This window comes from Heterodontus francisci, chromosome 31 (assembly GCF_036365525.1).
Source record: "Heterodontus francisci isolate sHetFra1 chromosome 31, sHetFra1.hap1, whole genome shotgun sequence".
In the NCBI taxonomy this organism is placed as follows: domain Eukaryota; kingdom Metazoa; phylum Chordata; class Chondrichthyes; order Heterodontiformes; family Heterodontidae; genus Heterodontus; species Heterodontus francisci.
In genome coordinates, this window is record NC_090401.1 from 18984897 (window position 1) to 19001983 (window position 17087).

The 17087-nt window shown below is 43.7% G+C and overlaps 1 protein-coding gene across 8 annotated transcripts in view; it reads left to right on the forward strand.

Annotated features, from left to right (window-relative positions):
- Positions 1-17087, forward strand: part of inpp5b (inositol polyphosphate-5-phosphatase B) — a 192365-nt gene that overhangs the window by 138410 nt on the left and 36868 nt on the right. For all 8 annotated transcript variants that reach the window (XM_068011145.1, XM_068011146.1, XM_068011147.1 and 5 more), the window contains 5 exons: positions 759-869; positions 4133-4298; positions 6275-6510; positions 14249-14365; positions 14510-14594. In XM_068011145.1, the coding sequence (XP_067867246.1) occupies positions 759-869; positions 4133-4298; positions 6275-6510; positions 14249-14365; positions 14510-14594 (715 nt within the window). The remainder of the gene's footprint in view (positions 1-758; positions 870-4132; positions 4299-6274; positions 6511-14248; positions 14366-14509; positions 14595-17087) is intronic.

Sequence of the window (17087 nt, forward strand, 5' to 3'; positions counted from 1 at the left end):
GGGCAAAGTTTAGAGGGGATGTGCGAGGCAAGTTCTTTACACAGAGGGTGGTGAGTGCCTGGAACTTGCTGCCGGGGGAGGTGGTGGAAGCAGGTACAATAGCGACGTTTAAGAGGCATCTTGACAAATACATGAATAGGATGGGAATAGAGGGATACGGACCCCGGAAGTGCAGAAGGTGTTAGTTTAGGCAGGCATCAAGATCGGCGCAGTCCTGGAGGGCCGAATGGCCTGTTCCTGTGCTGTACTGGTCTTTGTTCTTTCCTTCTGGAGCCAGCAGCTTCCGCTGAGCCCCGAAAAACTGGCTGACAACTGTTGCATTTAAATCAGATTCCCAAATGTGCGATTGAAGCCTAATTTAAATATATTGATGTGTGTTCCACCATCAAGGGGCAGCACCCTCGCATGGTTCGAAATTCTCCACCGCAAAAACACCAATGAGCGCGTATGATACAGGTTGGGGATGCATTCCCCAGTTTTTAATTTTTTATACCCATCCCCCACCGCCCTTCATGGGTTGGTTCATTTCGAAGCAAGCTTTTCAGGTTTTATCCGATCCAAGAAAGGGTCATTGACCTGAAATGTGAATTCTGTTTCTCTCTCCAGAGCTGCTGCCTGACTTGCTGAGTTTTTCTAGCATTTTCTATTTGTTTTCGTTTCAAATTTCCAGCATTCCAGTTTGAGGAATAATCTCTAGGTTGGTTTAAAGTGGAAGATTGTGGTGCTCGATTCTTAAGTACAGTCTATATATTTTACAGATAAAGGTGGTCAATCAGGAATTGTGCAAGAAGACATACGAAGATATTGTTCGCTTACTAGACAGAATGGAGAATGATTCTATTCCTTCAGTGTCCCTGTCCAAGACTGAGGTAAGATCGTCTATTCGTTTTTAGGTCATGCAGCTTTCTGACTGAACAGTGTTCTGTGATTGTCATTTCAGTTCGCCTTGGGTGATATGTTGTCACACCCATTAGCAACAAGCATCAAGGAGGTGTCAATGAGGTGAAATTGCAGGGTTCTTAGACAACTCATTGGCATGGTATAATGTCAATGCTTAAATGTTGTTGTTTACATCAAACTTGTGTTATCACCAAAGGAAGTTGATGAAAAAACCTTTTCTGCATCTTTTTTCACCAGTCCAATTATAACTTCATCCTCAAATCCAAATTTTCACTCAACCAGACAAACAGGACGGAAGTCCCTTTCCTTTAATGAGTGTTAAAGGTCAGAATAACCAAAATGAAATTGGACAATGTCAACCAGCTCCTAATGGATACTGAATTATAACATTGAACTTGCTATAATTCTGCCCAAAAGGGCACTAATGTTGTCTGCTTGGCTGCAGAGTGTGTGAGAAATTATAATGTTGGAGGTTGTCTCCTGAAGTGAGTTTGGGATACGTTCTCAGCATATGATCGGAGGGGTTTCTGAAAAGCCGTAAGTGAAATCTGAATCATCACTTAAGTGACTGGATCTAGTGTTTGATCCAATTTCACAGTGGCATTTCAGTTAGATGCTGCAGCAAAAATTGAAGATGTCCAAATTGGATTACCTGTCAATACCAGAACATGCTAGCTTTGCTTGTATTTATCTGCCACTAGTGTGTTTGATAAATAAGATATATAATTTGAGGTCAGAATATCCATATTGCGCCAATGTTTTCTCAGATTTTACTCCAAATCATAGGTTAACTTCCCAGATATTAGACCCAGGAGCCTAACTCTCTTCCCTTCAAATCTATCACTGTTTGCAACTGCACTTTATTTTGTTCTCATCTGCTCTGAATGCTCCCAAGGCCAGAATTTTTCACCCAACTCCCTCCGCCCCCACCAGCGGGCTGGGAGGTTGTGGGGGGAGGGGGCTTAAAATTGAGTGGGAGGTGGGATCTGTCTTTCCAGTAGCCTACCTGTCCCTGCTGCTATTTTACCTGTGGCAGGGGAGATGACAAATTAATTGCCACTTAAGGGCCTCCTCCCACTGCCAGAAGTATCTTACCACAGGCAGACAGGCACTTCGCCTGAGGAGGTCACCCAGTAATACCTGGCAGCCTCCTTGCGGACTGGATGGGGGACCCTCCAGATTGGGCACCCTGTGCCCCACAGAGGACCACCCCACTAAAACTGCCCCCCCCCCCCCCCCAACTCCTCTCACCAGGGCCCAATGGATTGTGCGCGGGCCGAACCCCTCTTATCTTTCTGAAGGGTGACATCCATGGTCCTCTTCTTGCTGGGTGCAGTCCCAGCAGCGGCCACTGATCCCAGTGGCGCTGTTGGGACTTGGAGGCATGGCTTCCTGCCTCAGAGAGGTGGAAGCCGAGGCCAGTTAAAGGCCTGGGCCACGCAAAATTGTTGTGTGGCTTCCAGGCTCGGCGGAGGCATGCTCTCCCTGACTTCTTAGCTAGTGGGCAGGGCCACCGCTTCAAAATAAAATTCCAGCCTAAGAACCAGTGACAAGAAAATTATACAACGTCCTTGAAATTTTCATGTGAAAATACCCCACCTGGAATTTGTACATGATGTCTCTGGTGGACCTTTAGAATATGAAAAGCTAATTCCACCTTCCAACCATCTAGGAATATGCCCAAGTGTTTCAGCTGTCAGTGCAGTTCTCATTTACTAGGCACATAAAATAATATAATTAAAGTTATTTTGTTCCTGACAACATCAGATTTAGAATGCTTTTGAGTCCATAATTTAGATGTGTTCTTTTACAATGATTCTTTAACTTTGTTCATTTCTGTGACGTTAATTAGAATGTCATTGTCCATGAGAAGAATGTTCATATTTAATGTTAGATTCAGCCCTCCTTTGCGCCCCCCCAAACTCCCCCCCCCCCCCCCCTCCGCCCACCAACCCCAAATAATCTGATTAACAAAGATGCCACCCATTGCATTGCAGTACTGAGCACAAGGCCGCAGGTTCAGAACCCTGGTGTGTACAGAGTTATCTGATCTTAATCAGTGAAGCAGTTGGAATTCTACAGTTTCCTCAGATTCCTGAGTTAAAAAGAGAAAAATCAGCTGACATTCCCATTCCTGATTGCTGACTGTGGACCATTACCCGCAAGTGTCTGTGCAGATATGTCTGGGGTGAACACGATCAGGCTCCATGACTGAATAGCTGGCTGTCCCTCATTGTCGTCATCAGACATAAAGATTGAGCAAAATAAAAACACAAAATGCTGGAAATGCTCAGCAGGTCTGGCAGCATCTGTGGAGAGAGAAACAGAGTTAATGTTTCAGGTCAGTGAAACTTCATCAGAACTAGCAAATATTAGAAATGTAAAAGATTTTCAGCAAGTAAAGCGTGGGTTGGGCAAGAGATAACAAAAGGGAAGGTAGAACTGGGTGACCACTTTGCAGAACACCTTCGCTCAGTCCTAAAACATGACCCCGAGCTTCCGGTTGCTGGCCATTTCAACACCACCCCCCTGCTCTCATGCTCACATCTCTGTCCTGGGATTGCTGCAGTGTTTCAGTGAACATCAACGCAAGCTCGAGGAACAGCATCTCATCTACCGATTAGGCACACTACAGCCTGCCGGACTGAACATTGAGTTCAATAATTTCAGAGCATGACAGCCCCCCATTTTACTTTCATTTTTAGTTATTTTTTTCTTCCTTTTTTTTTTTACATTTTTTTTCACATTTTTTACAATCTTTTTTTTTTGCATTTAGTTCATTTCATCTTAGTTTGTTCAGCTTGCTTACTCACTGTTTTTTTTTCAGGTTTGCACTTGCTGCTGTTCAATATTCAGTGTATAAACAGCTAATCTGTACTAATGCTTTGTCTTTCAACACACTATTAACATATTGTTTGCCTTTGCTCCGTGACCTTTAGGTCAGCTATGTGGCCTGGTCCAATCTAGACCTCCTTTGTTATCTCTTGCCCCACCCCCACCTCACTTGCTTATAACCTGTGACTTTTCTAATATTTGTCAGTTCCGATGAAGGGTCACTGACCCGAAACGTTAACTCTGCTTCTCTTTCCACAGATGCTGCCAGACCTGCTGAGTGGTTCCAGCATTTCTTGTTTTTATTTCAGATTTCCAGCATCCGCAGTATTTTGCTTTTATTGTAGAGAACTCCTTTCTTGCTGGGAGCACTTCACAAAAAATTGTTTTCTTTTCGCAGTTCCACTTTAAGAATGTGAAGTTCATGCAACTCCAGGTTCAAACACTTATTATTGCGAACACTGGACTCGTGCCCTGTCAGTTTGAATTCATCACCAAACTGGATGAGCCTTCATACTGCAAACCATGGTTCAGTGCTACCCCTAATAAGGGGATTTTGATTGAAGGTATGTCATATTCAGTACAAAGCATAAATGCATCTCTTTTGAACATTGAGCCTGGTTTCATTTTGTATTTTTGTTTTTTCAAATGAAAAATATTAAAATGGAAAAGTACATGGGACTGGGTATCAGACAGAATGAACATGCTGTCCTTTCACCTGGTCTTCTGTCCCGAATATGATGGAAGTTAGCTATGTGGATCATACATAGAGTGAATATGAGGCCATCTCTCAGCTCAGTTCCTAATAACTAGGGGAGGCGATGGTGCAGTGGTAATGTCATGGGACTAGCAATCCAGAGGCCCAGGCTAATGCTCTGGGGAATAGATTCAAATCCCACCATGGCAGGTGGGTGAATTTACAGTCATTGAGTATGTTTAAAGCAGAGATTGACAGATATCTAAATACAAATGGCATAAGGGGATGTGAGGGTAGTGTGGGAAAAAGGTGTTGAAGTGGATGATCAGCCATGATCATATTGAATGGCGGAGCAGGCTCGATGGGCATGTTTGGCCTATTCCTGCTCCTGTGTTCCTAACTGTGTGCTACCCTAGGATTAAATGGGCAATAAAGTGGCAGTGTCATTCAGAGACGCCATACATTTGGCTGGTATATGACATGGAAATGTCACAGTGCTGTTTTGAGTTTGTCCATTAATCCCAAGCCATGATGCACCTGACCCAAGACAACTTGATGACCCTGGATGTCTAAAGGGGAAAAATGTTCCATTTCCCAACACCAAGGTTTCTCACTTTTGTTAGCACAGAAGTTCGTTTTTATACAAAACTATCAAGAACAGAAAAGCATGATTTAACCATACCTTTGAATGATGTTAGCTTGAGATATGATGACAGCTGGAGATAGCAGTTGGTTTCACACTGCTTCAGATCTTTTGACTGTTGAGATTATAGTTACTATGGAGTTATTTTGTAACTGTCCAAGCTTTCTTTGCTGACTTAATACCTGGATTGCCTTACAACTGGAAATCCTGCCACAGGCATTACCCATGATGAGACTTTTCAATGAGCCAGACATTCACAGAGTTCTGTCCATCTCCTCACTTTGAATGTATAAAGATCTGGAAAGGCCTGGTTTCAGCAGCCTTGGCCACAGCAAGACTAATGGGCTGCACCTAGTGGCCCAGGCATCTGGAGAGTTCCCTAGGTCCTCATGATGTTTGGTAAATCTGGCATCCAAAGAAGAGTTCCAGTTTTTTGTTTTAAAAAAAGAGTCTAAGCAGCTAGATACATGGGGGAAGAAGTATAGCCTCAAATGAAGCGCACTGATTGAAATTAAGCAGACAATCCAGTCAGATTCCATTATCAAAGTCAGGAATTGGAAATGGGCAAGTTTGTTTAAAGTTGGCTGGACAGCAGAGTTGCTTCAGGGGTTGACAGTGGAGATAAATCTCTATTTAAAATAAATTTACCTTTTCATGCACCACATGAAATACATGAGAAAATCACATGCTTAATTCTAGGAAATCTAAAAATTAGAATGCTGATAGTATAGTACAGCACAAAAGGAGGTCATTGTGCCTGTGCTGGCTCTTTGAAAGAAAAATCCAGTTAGTCCCACTTCTCTGTTCTTCCCCCATAGCCCTGCAGTATTTTCCTTTTCAACTATATATCCAATTCCTGTTGGTAATTGTTGGCTGGTTTCAATTCATTCAATCCTTGGAAGTAAATTTAGTTTCTATTTTTTGAGTCGTTTCTCCTCATTGTCCCAAATCAGCACTTGCTTGTTGATTTTCTTCATCATAAATTGAATTCTTGTGGCTTTTATATCCAGAGACCGCATCACAAAAATATTTTGACTACGGTACACTTGGCATCTTTGGAGCCTTCAAAGATTATACAGGAGAATGCACTCCTGCTACTCTCAAGTGCAGTGAAGCGTCTTTGTGGTAATCAGATGCCAATTGCTTGTTTTGGGGTGGGAATGAAGCCACCACAATAAACATGGTTTTATGCTTCTTTTCAGGAGAAAAAATAGAAATTGAGTTAGAAGTGTATGTAAATAAATCTACTGCTCTCTCATTAAATATGGGAGCAGACCACATTGAGGATATCTTAATCTTGCATCTGCAACGGGGAAAAGACTACTTCCTGGCCATTGGTGGAAATTACCTCCCGAGCTGCTTCGGATCCTCGTTGCGAGCTCTTTGCTACATGAGGGAGCCTATCCGAGAAGTGAAGCGTGAAAGAATACAGGAGCTGGTGAGTAAATTAGTTAAAAATATTCTAAAGCAGCCACAAAAAGACACTTATAGTCATGGAAATGAGCTGGAAGGGCTGGCTTTTAAAAAAAATTAGTGCAAAATGGTATAATTTTTCCTTGCTATTTTTAATGTCAGTGGTAGAGCACTCGTGAACCTGACCCAGAAAGTTGTGGAGTCAAGCCTTACTCCAGGACTTGAGCACATACTCTTAGCTGACGCTTTGGTGCAGTACTGAGCAAGTGCTGTCCTTTTGGAGGGGTCATCTTTGGATTGAGACATTCAACTTTCCTGTTGAGGTGGATGTAAAAGATCTTGCAGAATTGTTCAAAGAAAAGCAAGGAAAGTCTCTTGGTGGCCTGGGTAACACTTATCCTTCAGCCAGTGCCACCAAAACAGAAAACCTAGTTATTTACCTTGCAGTTTGCAGGACCTTGCTTTTCACAAATTAGCTGCCATGTTTGCCTATATAGCAGCACTGGAAACATTTAAAACAGCGATTTAATTACTGCGAAGTGCTTTGCTTGTCCTCAGGGCATTAAAGGCACTGTATAAATATGGTCTTATTTTAATTCGTTTGGGGGATGTGGGCATTGCTGGTGAGGCCAGCATTTATTGCCCATCACTAATTGCCCTTGAGAAGATGGTGGTGAACTGCCTTCTTGAACCGCTGCAATCCTTAGGATACATGTACAACCATACAACCACAGTGCTGTTAGGAAGGGAGTTCCAGGGTTTTGACCCCACAACAGTGAAGGAGCATCAATATAATTTGCTGTCAGTCAGGACAGTGTGTGACTTGGAGGGGTACTTGAAGGTGGTGATGTTCAATTGCAACTGCCACCCTTGTACTTCTAAGTGGTAGAGTTCACAGGTTTGGAAGGTTCTGTGTAAGGAACCTTGGTGAGCTGCTGAAGGGTGTCTTGTAGATGGTACACACTGCTGCTATTGTGCATTGGTGGTGAAGGGAGTCAATGTTCAAGGTGGTGAATGAGGTTCCAATCAAGCAGGTAGCTTTGTCCTGGATGGTGTCAAACCTCTTGAATGTTGTTGGAACTGAACCCATTCTGGCAAGTGGAGAGTATTCCATCACACTCCTGACTTCTGCCTTGTAGATGATGGACCGGCATTTGGGAGACTGGTGATGAGTTACTCGCAGCAGAATTCCCAGCCTCTGACCTGCTCTTCTAGCCACAGCATTTATGTGGCTGGTCCAGTTCATTTTTGGTCAATGGTAACCCCCAGGATGTTGATAGTGGGGAATTCAGCAATGGTAATACCATTGGATGTCATGGGGAGATGGTTAAATTCTCTCTTGTTTGAGATGGTCATTGCCTCGTACTTGTGTGGCGCAAATGTAACTTGCCGCTTATCAGCCCAAGCCTGGATGTTATCCAGGTCTTGCTGCATTTCTACATGGACTGCTTCAGTAGCTGAGGAGTTGTGAATGGTGCTGAACATTGTGCAATCATCAGTGAACATCCCCACTTCAGCTATATGATGGAGGGAAGGTCATTGATGAAGCAGCTGAAGATGGTTGGGCTTGGAACACTACACTGAGGAACTCCTGCAGTGATGTCCTGGAACTGTGATGCTGGGGACTTCAGGAAGAGGCGGAGATGAATCATCCACTCGGCATTTCTCGCTGAAGATGGATGCAAATACTTCAGCCTTGTCTTTTGCACTGATGTGCTGTGTTGCCCCATCATTGATGATGGGGATATTTGTGGAACCACCTCCTCCTGTTAGTTGTTTAATTGTCCACCACCATTCACGACTGGATGTGGCAGGACTGCAGAGCTTAGATCATCCATTGGTTGTGGGATCGCTTTGCCCTGTCTATTGCATGCTGCTTCTGCTGTTTGGCATGCAAGTAGTCCTGTGTTGTAGCTTCACCAGGTCGACACCTCATTTTTAGGTATGTCTGGTGCTGCTCCTGGCATGCCCTCCTGCACTCTTCATTCAACCGGCTTGATGGTAATGGTAGAGTGGTGGATATGCCGGGCCATGAGGTTGCAGATTGTGGTTGAGTACAATTCTGCTGCTGCTGATGGATGCCCAGTTTTGATTTGCTAGATCTGTTCGAAATCTATCCCATTTAGTATGGTGGTAGTGCCACACAACACGCTGGAGGGTGTCCTCAACGTGATGGGTCTTCGTCTCCACAAGGACTGTGCAGTGGTCACTCCTATCCATACTGTCATGGACAGATGCATCTGTGACAGCTGGATGGGTGAGGACAAGGCCAAGTAGGTTTTCCCTCTTATTGGTTCCCTTACCTCCTGCCGCAGACCCAGACTAGCAGTTATGTCCTTTAGGACACAACCAGCTTGGTCAGCAGTGGTGCTTGGATAATGAAGTCCCCCACACATTCTGTGCCCTTGTTACACTCAGTACTTCTTCCAATTGATGTTCAACATGGAGAAACACTGATTCTTCAGCTGAATGGGGGCAGTATTTGGTTATCAGCGGGAGATTTCCTTACCCATGTTTGACCTGATGCCACGAGACTTCATGGGGTCCGGAGCCAATGTTGAGGACTCCCAGGGCAATTCTCTCCCTGCTCTATATCACTGTGCTGCTACCTCAGCTGGGTCTGGGACACTGAAAAGTAGGATTCCGTAAGTACGACTATGTCTGGCTATTGCTTGACTAGTCTTTGGACATCTCTCCCAATTTTGGCACAAGCCCACAGATGTTAGTAAGGAACACTTTGCAGGGTCAACAGGGCTGGGTTTGCCTTTGTCATTTTCAGTGCCTAGGTCGATGCCAGTTTCATTCTTTTTCTTCGGCTTTGTAACAGTTTGATACAACTGGTAACTTTTTAATTCCAGATTAATTGAATTCAAATTTCATCATCTGCCGTGGTAGGATTTGAATCCATGTCCTGTGAGCCTCTGGGTTACTAGTCTAGTGACCTTACCACCATGCCACCGCCTCCCTATATTTTGGGCTAATGCTAAATATTTAGCTATATTTGCAGTTTAATTATTTTATTATTCTGTGACGAGTAACTCACCTAACTCCCCAAAGCCTGTCCACCATCTACAAGGCACAAGTCAGGAGTGTGATGGAATACCCTCCACTTGCCTGGAGGAGTGCAGCTTCAACAACACTCGAAGCCCAACATCATCCCGGACAAAGCAACCTGCTTGATCAGCATTCCATCCACCACCTTCAACGTTCACTCCCTCCACCACCGATGCACCGTGGCAGCACGATGTGCTATGTACAAGATGCACTGCAGCAACTCACCAAGCCTCCTTCAACAGCACCTTCCAAACCCGTGACCTCTAGCACCTAGAAGGACCAGGGCAACAGACACATGGGAACACAACCAACTGCAAGTTCCCCTCCAAGCTGCAAACCAACCTGACTTGGAACTATATCGCCATTCCTTCACTGTTGTTGGGTCAGAAACCTGGAATTCCTTTCCTAACAGCACTGTTGGTGTACCTACACGACATGGACTGCAGCGGTTCAAGTAGGCAGCTCACCACCACCTCTCAAGGGCAATTAGGGATGGGCAACAAATGCTGGCCTAGCCAGTAATGTTCACATCCCATGAAAGAATTTTTTAAAAACCCTGAGAGTGTTGCAAACTACCTTGACGTGGTACATTGTCTCTGCCAGAGCCACTTAAGGGGAAAATGCAGAGTGACACTTTCATCTTGGTTTCTCAATATTGAGAATAGTTTGGCCTTTACCTGGCTACATCTGTGAATTTTGATTTGCTGAAAACTCATCTCTGGAGGTAATTTTCCACAATGTGATTTTCACATCCAAAAAGAGCCAAAAAATGGGGAGGGGGACATAGATCAGGTAATGTTATTTAGGTATGTTATTTAGACATCAAGTTTAATTCATACAAGCAGAAAAGAGAACAAAGGAAAATGAAGAATGGGGATGTAGAGTAAACCATTCAGAAACTTTGTCTTATTTTTAAAAGTTTTCAAATGTTTGGTTTAGTAATGTAGATTAATATGAATAGTTTCTTCTGGCACCCGAATAGCTTTGTTTTTGTATTATTGAGATACATATATCAGTATAATGTTGCAGAACTGAGCGTGTAAAAAGTATTTAATGCAGAAAGACTGGAATTTCCCAGAGCAGCTGGAAGTCCAGCATCTGAATTGTCCTGTCTTTGTATAAAACCCTATCTTCTGTTAGTATTGTGTCAGGCAGATTCTTGCACTGCAACTAGTGAGGCCTTTGCAAACTCCCCAATTACCTCAGTGTTGATGCAACCCAGGACAAAGGTGCTGTTGAGACATTATAAGGAAGAAATCCTTGCATTTATATAGTGCATTTCAGAACCTCAGGATGTCCCTAAGTACTTCACTTCAAAAGTACTTTACAACTTTAGGGCGACACAGTGGCGTAGTGGTTAGCACCGCAGCCTTACAGCTCCAGCGACCCAGATTCGGTTCTGGGTACTGCCTGTGTGGAGTTTGCAACTTCTCCCTGTGGCCACGTGGGTTTCCTCAGGGTGCTCCGGTTTCCTCCCATATGCCAAAGACTTGCGGGTTGATAGGTAAATTGGCCATTGTTAAAAAAAAAATTGCCCCTAGTATAGGTAGGTGGTAGCAGAATTGTGGGGATGTGAGAGGGAAAAATGGCATTAATGTAGGATTAGTATAAATGGGTGGTTGATGGTTGGCATGGACTCACTTGGCCGAAGGGCTTGTTTCGGTGCTATATCTCTCTATGACTAACAGTGACTGTACAGTCAATAATGTCAGAAATGTGACAGCCAGCGTGTGCAATTTAGGACCATAAAAATTTCCAAGAACAAACTTTCTGCTCCTGAATTTTCATGTGACCTTTAGAAGGGAATTGGGTGCATATTTGCAATAGAATATAAAAGGATGCAGGAGAATAGGATTAGAGTAGATAGTTTCAGTTGAACACAGGTACAATGGGCAGTACATGCTGTAATTTTCATGTTACAGGTAATGCTAGCCTTGGGTGATTGGGTGCTGCTGCATTATCAAACCAAAGTTCTTGGTAAAAATAACTCTTGCTTCATAACCAATTCATTGTATTAGGTGTGGCTGGGTTCAGCCTGGGTCAAGTTTCTTGTACTGATATTTATTTTTATGTCTCCAAAGGCTTGAAAGGTGTTATGAATACAGACTTTTGATACAGTAACTTGTATGCCTGTTAATTTTGCACAGCCTCAGGCTGCAGGGAACTTCCGATTTGTTGCTAAAGGCATGTTTCCAATGCTTGGCTAAGCATTGTGTTGAGATCAAAATGCCTTCTCAGTGAAATAATGCAGAGCAGTAATGCAACCACAGAGTGTCCCTCAAACACACTCTCTGAGCTGAGTCAGCTCCACCACAATTTAAATTCGAATTCCTGAAGTGCAGCTTTCACTTCCTTGTATTGTGAAACAAGGCACAGAAAAATATTCTGAATATGCATGTCTCCTTTTATACAGTGTTCTTAATGACCACAGACATAGTAAAAATTGCTACTGCATTCGCATATATGAAGCAGTGGAAAGCACCAGTTACACACATGTTGCATGGTGCATATTATGTGTGTTTGGAGAGCCTAACTTATATTTACATAGTACCTTTAACCTTACTAAAACTCCCAAGGCAGTTCACAGGAGCATTTTACAACAGGACGCAACACCGAGCCACATAAGGAAGTATGAGGTCAGATGACCAAAAGCTTGGTCAAAGAGGTAGTTTTAAGGAGAGTCTTAAGGGAGGAAAGCAAGATAGAGAGGCGGAGAGGAATTCCAGAGCTTAGAGCCTCGGCAACTGAAGCATGGCCACCAATGGTGGAGTGATTAAAATTGGGGATGCTCAAAAGGCCAAAATTAGATGAGCGAAGATATCTCAGAGGGTGGAGTGCTGGAAAAGATTAAAGAGATTAGGGAGGAGGCGAGGCCATAGAGGAATTTGAAAACAAGGATGAGAATTTTAAAATTTGAGATGTTGTTTCACCAAGAGCCAATGTAGGTCAGTGGGCACAGGGGTGAAGGATGAACGGGACTTGATGCGAGTTAAGACAAAGGCAGCAGAATTCTGGATGACTCCAAGTTTACAGAGGGTAGAAGTGAGACCAGCCAGGAATGCATTGGAATAGTCAAGTCTAGAGGTAACAGAGGCACGAATACGGGTTTCAGCAGCAAACGAGCCGAGACAGGGGCGAAGTCAGGCGATGTTGTGGTGGTGGAAGTAGGCAGTCTTAGCGATGGTGTGACTGTGTGGTCGGAAGCTCATCTTGAGGTCAAATATGGTACCAAGATTGCAAACAGCTTGGTTTAGTCTCAGCATGTTGCCAAGGAGAGGGATGGAGTCAATAACTAGATAACAGCGTTTGGAGGAGGGACAGAAATTAATGACTTCAGTCTTACCATTTTAATTGAAGGAAACGTCTCATCCCTGTCAGATAAGCAGTCTGATAATTTAGCAACAGTGGCGAAGTTGAGAGAGGTGGCGGTGTGGTAGAGTTTGTTGTCGCCAACTTAACGTGTGAAAAGTAATACTGTGCTTTCAGATGATGTTGCAAGGGGCAGCATGCAGACGGGACTAGGAGGGGTGAAGGATAGATCCTTGGGGGACACCAGAGGTAATCCTGTGGGAGCTGGAAGAGAAGCCATTACAAGTGATACTCTGGCTATGATTAGATAGATAAGAATGGAACCAGGTGAGAGCAGTCCATCCAGCTGGAGAGACGTTGGAGGAGGACAGTGTGGTCAACCGTGTCAAAGACTCCAGACAAGTCAAGAAGGACGAGGAAGGAAAATTTACCTTTGTCACAGTCACATGGCATTTGTGACTTTGATGAGAGCTGTTTCGGTACTGTGGCAGGCACAGAAATCTGATTGGAGGGATTCAAACATGGAGTTTCAGGAAAGATGGGTACAGAATTTGGGAAGGGACGACGTGTTCAAAGTCTTTGGAGAGATAAAGAAGTTTGGAGATGGAGCTGTAGTTTGCAAAGACTTAGGCAAAGGTTATGGGTTGGATTTTTGAAGAGAGGAATGTTGATGGCAGATTTAAAGGAGAGTGAGCCAACACCTGAAGAGAGAGAACTGTTAATATCGGCTAATGTAGGAACCAGGAGGGGAAGTTGGATGGTCAGCAGTTTCTTGGGAATTGAGTTGAGGGAGCAGGAGGTTGGTCTTGAGGACAAGATGAGCTCGGAGAGGGCATGAGGGGAGGTAGGAGAGAAACTCGAGAAAGATGCAAATTCCGGGCTAGGGCGGGTGGGGGGGGGCGGGGGGGTAGCTTTAGAGGAAGTTTGGCCCGGTTGGCTAGTGGAAGGGAGGAACATGTCAGAGGCAGCTGATTGGGTGACAAAAAAAGTCTGAACTTCTCGTACTATTGTTGGAGAGGACAGGGGTTTAAGAAGACCGTTTGCAGTAGAGAAAAGATGCCAGGGATTATCTTTGCATTCCAGGATGATCCTGGAATAATGAACAGATGAGAGTAGGACCTGATCGTGTTTTTTGTGGTCCAGCCAGATTAAATTACTTGTCTGCCATATCCTTTCAAGTCTGCATCACTTAGACTTATGGGAGCGGAGAAGAGATGAGGGCCATACCAGACGGTACGGCCAAGGTGAGAGAAAGTAATGGTTTCATTGGGGACCTGGGCATCAAAGGTGAGGGAGCGGTTTCAGAAAAGAAAAAGGAAGTGGAGAGGTTTTTTTGCAGATGCAGGATATACTTTATTTCAACAGTACTAGATTATCAACACAGTTTATTTACTCTGCAGGAAAGAGTGGCAATGGAGAACAAGCCTTTTGACGCCTTTGTAAATGAAGTGCCACTTGATATCCCCAAAGAAATCTGGATGATGGTCGACCACCTGCACCGCAATGCTACACTCCAGGTCTCTTCAAGAAAAATATGTTTATTGTAGTAGGAATTATTTCCAAATAATGAGTCTCACTCTTTTTCTTCCCATTTTCACCTTTTTCCATGAAATTGTGGAGCATCTTTTTTGACTTGTGTTATACACTGTCATTGTTTGTAGGGAGACCTGTTCCAGCAGCCAGGACTGAAATCGGAATTCGAGGAGATACGCGACTGTTTAGATACTGGAATACCAGATTTTCTCCGTATCCTTTTCTAAATTGTAACTAAATTCTGAATTGTGTCTCATATGACTTTACAGATATTCTAAGCTATCCCACTCCTTGCACATTAAGCATTGAAGTGCAGATTTCGTGCATTGATTCTTGATCATTATGAAGGCTTCTCCTCTTGTTATGGTATAGCACTAACTTATGATTAGTGAAGTCCTGATAAAAGTTGGTTAAGAATTGACAATGTGCCACTACAGTATAATGATGGTCGGTGTAATATTCCACTCTGTAGTACGGTACCTGAAATCAGCCTGCAGTCTCTGCGTCCACAAGATGTTTTCCTTTTGGCCCCTAATCGAACCCACCGATAGCTGTATACGCAGTATTTTTGACTCTAGGTAAATGGGAATTTTTTTTTATTCTTTCATGGGATGTGAACATCACTGGATAGGCTAGCATTTATTGCCCGTCCCTAATTGCCCTTGAGAAGGTGGCGATGAACCACCTTCATGAACTGCAGAGGTTAGATGTTAGATTCTAGAAAAAGCATCTGCAATTACATTATGTTGCCCTGCAATGTGGATAATCATTAAGTGATTACTTTGCAATGGTAAACTCCATAAGAATAGTCTGGCATTCTGGTTTTGAAATTTTCCACAAAGGCTAGGGGGTTGTGATCGGTATATATCAGTGTCTCTCTAGTGTCGTGGTACTCATAGACTTAAAAATGCTTAAGAGCTAGTAATAAGCCTCGGGTTTCTTTTTCCACCGTTGAATATCTTTTTTGGTGTCGATTTAGGTTTTTGGAAAAGTATCCTACTGGCCTTTCTATGCTCGATTCATCGTCTTGTAACAGGAGTGCACCTACCCCCGGGTCACGAGCATCAATTGCTACCTTGAAGGGCTTAGGGAAATTTGGGGCAGCCAACACTGGTTCATTAATCAAAAAAATGGCTTTGTCTCTCAAACGATGCAATGACCACACTAGCTTGGTTTTCTTTTTTTGTAGCAAATCTGTCAGTGGAGTGGCTCTCGTACTAAAATTTGGTACAAATTTGCGGTAGAAATCACACATCCCCGAAAACCTCATGATTTCTCCTTTAGTCTTAGGGGTTGGGAACTCCACCAATGCTTGTACTTCTGCTATTCTTGGCAACACTTGTCCTTGCCCGACTATGTGCCCGAGATAAGTTACTCTCGTTTTTGCAAATTCACTTTTGGCAAGGTTTATCACTAAATCAGCCGATTGTAATTCTCTAAATAGAGCTTCTAGTTGTTCCAAATGATCATGCCAGGTGTCACTGTATACCAGCACATCATCAAGATAAACCACACAGTTAGGAACACTGGCTATTACTTGTTTCATTAATCTCTGAAAAGTGGCTGCGGCATTTTTAGCCCGAATGGCATCACTCGGCATTGGAATAGACCGTCTGGTGTGACAAAGGCCGATAGTTCTTTAGCTCGAGATGTTAAAGGAACCTACCAGTATCCCTTTAACAAATCTATTTTTGTAAGAAACGTAGCACTGTCCACTCTGTCAATACAGTCTTCCAAGCGAGGAATTGGGTAGCAATCTGCCTTTGTTACTGCATTAACCTTTCTATGGTCTATGCAGAATCTAGTTGAACTGTTAGGTTTAGGCATTAACACAGCTGGGGAACGCTAGCTGCTTTGACTGGGTTCAATTAGGTGGTTTTCCAGCATGTATTGGATTTCTGTTTTTACCTGGGCCTGTTTCTCTGGACTTAAGCGATAAGGATGCTGTTTTATAGGAAAGGATTCCCCTACATCCACATCATGTATGGTTAAGGTTGTACATCCTGGCTTATCCCTACAGACTCCTTTAAATGCTGTGATAGCCTTGATAGGTCTTCTCATTGTTCTGCATCTAAATATGAAAACAAAGTGTCCAATCTCCCTAACAATTCAATATTAACTAACCGGATCGTATGAGGTTCACTTTGAGAATTGTCTGGTCTCCTTCTGCCTCATGCTCACTATCCTCTTCATCTTTTAGTGTCCTGACTACCTGACATACCTGTGCTCACTTATCCTCCCCGCGATAATATAGTTTCAACATATTGATATGACACAGCCGATTCTTTTTCCAGTGATCTGGGTTGGCAATCAAATAATTTACTTTACCAATTCTTTTGAGCACTCTATATGGCCCACTGAACCGTGCTTTCAGCGGTTCACCCTGTAAAGACAGTAATACTAATAACTCATCCGCTGGTTGAAATGTTCGGGTCTTGGCAAGCTTGTCTGCCCATTTCTTAATTTTTCTTCTGTTCACTCATGGGATGTGGGTGTCGCTGGCTAGGACAACATTTATTGCCCATCCCAAATTGCCCCTGAGAAGGTGGTGGTGGTGAGCCACTTTCTTGAACTGCTATAGTCCATGTGGGGTAGGTACACCCACAGTGCTGATAGGAAGGGGGTTCCAGGATTTTGACCCAGCAACAGTGGAGGAACGGTGATATAGTTGCAAGCCCGGATGTTGTGTGCTTGGAGGGGAAGTTG